General features: G+C 54.2%; 1 protein-coding gene across 1 annotated transcript in view; it reads right to left on the bottom strand.

The window, feature by feature from the left end:
• LOC127195628 (collagen alpha-1(XIII) chain-like) overlaps positions 1–7107 on the bottom strand; it is a 56730-nt gene extending 49623 nt beyond the window's left edge. The window contains exon 1 of the mRNA XM_051153124.1: positions 6313–7107. Coding sequence (XP_051009081.1) covers positions 6313–6600 — 288 coding nt within the window. The 5' untranslated portion in view covers positions 6601–7107. The remainder of the gene's footprint in view (positions 1–6312) is intronic.
• Positions 7108–8068: the final 961 nt, after the last annotated feature.

The raw sequence follows: 8068 nt of genomic DNA on the forward strand, positions 1-8068 counted from the left end.
TGTTCTCTTGTTTCCACACGTTCATACACCTGCATGCACATGTACATACATGTGTGATCTTCAATCAGATGAGCGGTGAAATCTGCCTGCCCCTTGCAAAGTCCCAGGCCACGCTCAATAACAAGCCAGGACACTAATGAGCCTCTGCCTCTGTTATCAGGTTGTGTGGACAAATGAAAAGATGGGACATTTGCTGGGCATGGTGGCGCTCACCTTTAATCCCAGCACTTGGGAGGCGGAGGCAGAGGCAGAGGCGGAGGCGGAGGCAGGTGGATCTCTGTGAGTTCCAGGCCAGCCTGGTCTACAGAGTCTAAGACAGCCAAGGCTACATAGGGAAACCCTGTCTCAAAAAACCAACCAACCAAAACAAACAACAACAACAAAGAGATGGGACAGTTAAAGGCTATCCAGAGGACACCTTGCCCAGGTGGCTGGGGCTAAGTCACAGATGGCCAATAGACTTTGCCTTGTGTATTGGCTCCAATGGGCTGAGAGTATAGCCTGGAGTCCCAGATAGAGGACTCAGGGAAGTTCATTCATTGAGTGATTAGTAATGCCTGCCACCATTGGGCAGGGAAGCCAGCACTGTGTGCTATGTCTGCATTTCCTTTCTCTGAGCTAAATGTCACTTCAGGCATATCCAGGAAGTGCCACAGGCAAGCCAGAGCAAGGAGGGAGTTCTCATGGCTCCAGCGATCTCTCCAGAGGACACCGAGAAGAATCTAGAAGGATTTGGGGTAAGGGGAAAAGACATCTTTCTGGGATATCTTTCAAACTTTGAAACTGGTTTCCGGCAGCTAGGTCTTTGTTTTGACACTTTCACTTCCCACCACCTCCTTGGAGGGCTGGCTACCCAGTGAGCCTTCATCTTGCTTGGAGTTATCTGACAAGCACAGAGGCCACGACAGCTCTCCGTGACTTAGTCCACCCTAAGTAAACTTGGTATTTAAAACAAAACAAAACTCTTTGCTTTGAGCATCAACTCTTGCTGCTAGCTCTTCAAAGCTTCCTGGAACATTGCTGCAAGATTCAAGACCCTGCTAAGCTCGATGGGAAAGCATCCTGTATCCGATGTGCCATGTCTGCTGAGGACCCTGGAACAGGAGCTAGGAACACAGGCATCATGGATTGAGTGCCAATGAGCTAGTAATCAACTGGAGAACAGAAAGGGTGCCAGGGTGGAGTCATGCTACCTACATCTCTCCAGCAGGATCGTGGCCTGGTCCTTTGATGCTAGTGTGAGGAAAATCTTTGGGACCTGTCTTCCCATCACAGAGTAATGGCCCCGGACTAAACTCCCTGCACAAAAGGAGGCAGCGATTTTGGAATGGACTCAGCGGCATGCTGGGCTTTGCTTGAAGGGGCCTAAGGCCTGCCTGTCTACTTCCCGAGTCTCAGGCAGCTGTCACGTACCCAGGACACCACTGCGCAGGCAACCTACCCTGTTACACTGCCTGCTCCCCTCAGAGCCCACCTCTGGCTGCTTTGATCTCTCCTCTTAAAAGCTAATAAAAGGTCCCTGTACACATACTCTATAGATGTGAGACATTCTCACAAACTGGTCTTTTTTAGGGGTGTGGGGGTCTGCCTGCACTCCATCAACATCTTGGTCTGGAAGTTTCTACCGTTTCCTTTCCCTGGGATTCCCCAAGGTGGAAAAAATGAGTCAAAGAGAGTAGGAGGGAGGCCCAGCAGCATTGGTTTCCTATCTATAAAGTGGGGTAGGACAGTGCCAGCCAGTGGGGGTGGGGGAAAAAGAAGGTGCCATCCTGGCCATATATAGATATATGTGTGTGTATATGTGTGTATATGTGTGTATATATATATATATATATATGTGTGTGTGTGTGTGTGCATATAAATACATACATGCATGCCTTGGTACGCCCTAGGATCCACTCTAAGGGACAAAGACAGCAAGGGTACTGGGAACAGTACTGTAACTGGAGTGGGAATCTCTCTGGCCTCCTTCTAAGTCCCCATCCAGGGGCTGCAAGACGCCTCCAGGATCCCCAGTCCTGGGCCTCCAACATGAATTTGGCTGTTTTCAACCTCAATTCTGCCCCCTCCCTCCCCTCCTCTTCCCCATCTTCTGCCCAGTCCTAGCCTAGGTGTCATCTGATTTTCTCCATTTGGGACATTCCAGCTTCTTTATTCACAGCAAGGAAATTAACTGTCAAGCAGCTGGGGTGCTCATTAAGGGTCCCAGACCACAGAGGGGCCCTGGCAGGAAGTCAAGCCACACTCCCAATCCCCAGGTCTTCTCCCTGGATGACCCATCCAGCAGCGGCTGGGCCCCTTGGATCTGTCCTTGCTCACTTCTTCCCAAGTGTCCTTCCCTACTGTGTCCTGCTTGGCCTGCCCTCCCAGCTCCCTCTTTCTCAGATCTACAAACTCCACCTCTGGGGAGTGGTGGCACACACCTTTAATCCCTGAACTCAGGGAGGCAGAGGCAGGTGGATCTCTGTGAGTTCAAGGCCAGCCTGGTCTACAGAGGGAGTTCCAGGATACCAAGGCAACACAGAGAAACTCTGTCTCGAAAACAAAAGAAAATCCTCAGTCTCTGTCTTCTGCACACTCCTCTTGGTGCCTCCTTGGATTTCAGGGACCCAGCAGACCACCATACAGGCCCCCCTGAAGTCCCTCTCTCCTCCTTTAAGGAGGGGGCTTGATCGGGCTCATCTACCCCAGGAATTGCTACCCCAGGACCCTGGAGCCTTCCCTTCGCATTGCATCATCACTTCCTGGTGGTGGGCCCATTCCTTCATGCAGTTTGCTGCCTGCCACCTCCTAAGGATCTCACAGCAGTCCTAGGATGGAGTTAGAGCCTGGATCTAGCAGAGAGAGAGAAACAAAAATCTAACAGCGGGCGGTGGGGGGGGGGGGTGGGGGTGGGTGTGCCTCACCCTAGAATTCCACATAGCAGCTGGAATTTAATCTTAGTCCCTAAACCCTCTAGCTCCCTGTGTTGACATAAGGGCAGGGACTCACTTCACGACCATTTCAGAAAACTGTTTTGAAACAAACCAACATGGCCCTCTCTTTCTCGTCCTGTTCTAGCCTCACCCATTCCTTACTTTTTTTATTTCGAAATTATTTATTGTGTGTATGTGTGCTTGAGTGTGTATGAGTGTGCACTCCTGTGGAAGTTAGAAGTCTGTGGGTTCCAGGGATTGAACTCAGGTCATCAGGTTTACTCAGCAAGCTCTTTTACCTACTGAACCATCTTGTCAGTGTTGACCCCTCCCTCTCTTGTTCTTTGCATATACTTGGGAGAACACCCCTGGGAGAAGTGGGGGCAAAGCTTGGGTCCCCTCCAGTTTCTCTGGGGACACTTTCACAGGCTCCGTAGTTGCCCACTGTACTGGTTAATTTTATCAACTTGACTGAATCAAGAAAAGTCTGGCAGAGGCTGGGTGTGGTGGTGCACGCCATTAATCTCAGCACTTGGGACGCAGAGGCAGGTGGATCTCTGTGAGTTCGAGGCCAGCCTGGTCTATAAAGCCAGTCCAGGACAGCCAAGGCTACACAGAGAAACCCTGTCTCAGAAAAAAAAAAAAAAAAAAGTCTGGCGGATCCAAGCACACCCCTGGGTGTGTCCCGAGAGGTCAACTCCAGAGAGGCTTAAGGCAGGGCAGAAAAGACTGACGGAGCCAAGCACCTGTAACTGGAGGTCTTCAGGGAACTGGAGGCGCACACACACACACACACACACACACACACACACACACAGCATTGTTCTGCCCCCTCCCACGAGAGGGACTGAAACCTCCAAACCTACAAAATGACGGCCAACACAGCCTCCTTGGAGCTTCCCCATACGGACTTCTTGTGAGATTGTCACTATATCTGATGCCTGCCCAGCCAGCCACCCAGCTGCCATGTCTGCGAAGCACTTTCCGTGAGACCAAAGCCCTCGAGGGACTCCAGTTCAATTATTTCCTTCCAATAGACTAAGTCACATATGCTACTGATTACTGTATGAGACCGTGGCCTTTGAGTGTCCCTCCAGCAGCCCCAGACTGCAGGCCCCATATTTGCCAGATTCCATGACAGGACAGCTCCCCCCAACACCCCCTGATTACCACCTCCAAGTGTCACCGTCCCTTCAGTCACCATGTCTTCTCAGCCCTGTCCCCAACATCACTCCAGGCCCTGGTCCCCAAACAGCCTCCTGTCAGCCTGATGTAAACATCTCCCAGTCAACCCGTTGGTAGCTAGCTCCCCATTTCCCCTTTTCTCATGTACCAATCTCTAAGGCCTCTTTTAACCTGGGTTGCACATCACATCCAAGCTCACCTTCAGTCACACCACTCTATTCACAGCCCCAAAGCAGCTCAGGCCCCTAACCTCTGGCTCCTCCAATCAGAAGCTGTTCCCTGAGGTTGGTGGGGGGTGGGGGGGGGGGGGTGGGGGGGAGCGGTGGCAGGATGTCTTAGCACAAAGCCTTATGCTCACCCCTCTTGTGCCAGGCAAACTCCTAACTGCTCTTTGTCTTGCCCTAAAAATCACTCCTCCAGGAAGCCCACCTTGGTTGCCAACACTATCACATCATGTTGTTTGTAATGCATTTCCTGGCCACTTTCCCTCCGTTATTGTACTGTTTCCCATACTTGGTCCTTACTCACTGTCTTTCTGTGTCCCACTCAAGTTTAGGAAGATTGAAGTGTTCCCTGGGCAGCGGTCGCCCCCACCCCCCGCTTCTGCAGCTAGCTCTGAGCAATCAGCGGTAGGACACAGTGGCAAGAGGACTGGGGTGTGGGGTTGCAGGGTAGGGAGGCTTAGCCCTAACACTGGATTTCACCATATGGCCTTGAGAAACGGACTCCCTTCTCAAGACCTCACTTCTTCCTGTCTGTAAAATGGGGGTCATTCAGATCATCTTTGGGGGGAGTCCTTCTCAGTTCTAGAGGCTAGGGTCTAGAAGTCAGTGTAAACGTGAGCTACTACTTGGAGCAGGGCACTCTATATGACATGAAGGACAAAGTGGACACCTGGAGATGTGACACTGGGAGGGGCTTGGGAAGGACCTGGGGTGCACATGAGAAGGTGTTTGCCACCTTCTTCACGGTCCAGCCAGTGCCCTCCACACTCAGCCGACCAGCCAGAGAGCCCAGAGACTGGCCCCCAGGCCCCGGGAACTGTGGGTAGCCAGGCTGATCACCTTCTTAGTTCTGGTCAGTCAGGACAACGAGCTTGTACTAGCGGGAGTGGAACACCACTCATACAGCAGGGACTTGTCCCCAGGCCACTCTCAATGCTGTGGCCTGCGACTTCCCCCACGGGGTCACCTGTGGGGGGTGACACCCCAGAGAAACCTAACTGCAGGAGACCCAACCCTGTCAGACCTGGCTAGAACTTGCCATCATTCTGTCAGCTTGGAGAGGTTACAGTATGTGTCTCAGGTTGCACAGCATGCAAGTAAAGCCCAGGGCTGCTGCTGGCCTTTCGCACCCTGTCGGTTACTATCCCATACCTCCCACGGTGCTGTTCAGATTCCCTTAGGCCACCAGCCCTCTCCATCTTGAGGACCAGCTCCCCTTCCTTATTACCCACTCCCTGCCCCGCCCTGCCCCACCAGAGTCTGTATTTCCCCGCCTCTCCAAGGAGGGTGCCACTGCCCTGCGCACTCTCAGGATTGCCCCTGTGAAAAGACACAGTAGTAATTTTTGGACAACCTGGCATGGAGCTCACTGGGGGACAAGGAGAGAGAGAGAGAGAGCTGCACCCTTTTCTGAGATGCGGAAGGAGGAGGGATTAGGACCGTCCCAGAAGCCATAGCTAGGAAGAGTCATAGGTAAACGGGACCCCAAGGAGGACAGAGCCAGGCTACTCACACTTAGGCCCTAGAGGCCAGGAACAGCAAATAGGGACCAGCAAAGAGCAATCCATTTTAGACCCTATCCCTTTAGGTCCTTAAATGGCTCATTCTCTTAACCCTGCTTCCAAATGTGATCATAAAAGCCAGACAGTACCCACCCTCGTGAAGTGGAGAGGACCATAACAGCCCGGCAAGCCTCCCCCAGCCTATTTCTCCTACCAGCCCACGTTGCCTCTGAGCACCTTTCGCGCGCCCTGCCTTCTTCCACCTGACCGCCGGGCTCGCAAGGCGCCCCCAGCGCAAGACCCTGGGGTCTCCAGGAGTTGGGAGGTCCCACGCATGCCGACCCAGTGCTCTTGCAGCAGTCCTAGTGCAGGCAACCTGAGCGACAGTCCAAGTGAGTGCCGGCCCGCACCGGCTCACGGAGTCCCGGGACTGCGCGAGGGGGCGCCTTGGGGAGGGGATAAAAGCTAGCAACAAAGGGCACAAACCTCGTCCAGCAGTTGGTTGACTCGTCCCAAAATAGCTTTCTCCATCTGCTGCTCCCCGCGCTCCGCTTCCAGGCGCAGCACCCGGGCCTGCAACTCGGCGGTCCGAAAGTGGGCGAGCAGGCTGAGCGCCAGCGAGCACAGCGCCAGCGCCAGCAGTCCACAGCACCCGGGGCTCGGCAGCCTTGCGCACTGCTCCGCCAGCACCACCGTCCCGGGCCCGGGCGCACCCAGCTCGCCAGGGCCACGGGTGCCGGAGGCTGCCGCTTTGCGGGCGCGCTCCGCCACCATCCCCTTGCGTCTTGAGAGCCAATAAATAAATAAATAGAATAAATAAAAACGAGATCCAAGAGGAGTGATCCAAACTGTTAGGCAGGGAGAAAGGGGGCTAGCGTGGCTGGAGGACGTCCCTCTCCAAAGAGGACAGAAAACGAGCAGTCGAAGTCGGGGACAGCCAAGAATCACCAAAAGGCGCGAACGGGGTACACCAAAGTAGGAAAAAAGTTATTTCGAAGAATGTTCCAAGTTCGGGGATCTGGCCCCGCTCCCCGCTCTTTCCCTTCTCTGTTTTGCAGAGTCCTCCTGCTGGTGCGATGCTCGGGGTCCTTCTGGGTGTTTTGTGTCTCCGGGGAGAGCGGGTGTCAGTCCCCAGGCGAAGGGGCGCGCAAGCAGGGCCCCATGGGCAGAGGTGGGTCGTGGCCGCAGTGAGCCGCTCTGGGGCCGATTCCGGCGCCTCTGTAACTTGACACAGCCGGCGCGGCCGCGGGGATCGGATGAGCGCCGGGCGCTACTTCCCAAACTAATCTCCCGCGCCCCTCCCTCGCCCTCCTCCCGCTCCTCCTCCGCCTCCTGCGGGGCCGCGGCTGGGGTTTGTTTATTTATGCAAAATTGCCTGGCGTGGGGGGCGTGGTGTGCGGGGGCCCGTCGACCCCGGTAGCCCCCGACCCGGACTCCTGGTGCCCTTTGAAGTGACACTTGGGGTTATTTATAGGCGGGAAGTGGGTGTGGAGTGAGGCGGGGGCTGCGCTCCTCTTTTCTCTAGATTCACACTCAAGACCTCAAAGGCATAGGGACCCGGCATCACAGCAACCCGCTTTCCCAGAACATCTGGGACCCTCCTGTCACCCAAAGCACCGCCCAGGGCCTCGGGGACCCTCATGGCAACCGGTTGAGTCACTGTCAGGGTGCCTGTATAGTCCTGCATGTCCTGAGCTGGGAGATCTGCGGTGATTACGTCAGACAATCTCTTCTTCACCCATTTCTAGCCAGGGTTGTCGTCCCCTCCCCCACGACCCGCTCTTTGCAGGTGGGTCTCTGGTGGGGCCATGCCACCAGGCACAGATTCACTCGCGAGAGGGAGAAAAAAAAAGTGTTCGGGGAGGTAGAGACATTGGCGTCCTTTTTCTCTTTCAGGAGCAGACCTTAAGAACTATAGAACAGAAATTTATCAGGGGTCACGCCCACTGCCCAGGTTTATTCTAGGATGTCTGACAGGCAGGGGGCCTCTCTTTCTTCCTTGTGTTGATCTGAGACCCATAGCAGACCAGATGACCTAGGGGTCCAAGCCATCAAAGGCCAGCAATTCTCACACACTCCATCTCCCCCCATACCCCTCAGATCTAACTCCAACCAGCCTGCGTATTTTCATTGGCTGTAGAAGAGTGTGGAAAGTGGGTGTCTTTTCCTAGTAACGGGGCAAACTTTACATTCTGCATGTTGACCAGTGGGAGCAAACTTTAATATGCAACACAAACATTAG

This window comes from Acomys russatus, chromosome 11 (assembly GCF_903995435.1).
Source record: "Acomys russatus chromosome 11, mAcoRus1.1, whole genome shotgun sequence".
In the NCBI taxonomy this organism is placed as follows: Eukaryota; Metazoa; Chordata; class Mammalia; order Rodentia; family Muridae; genus Acomys; species Acomys russatus.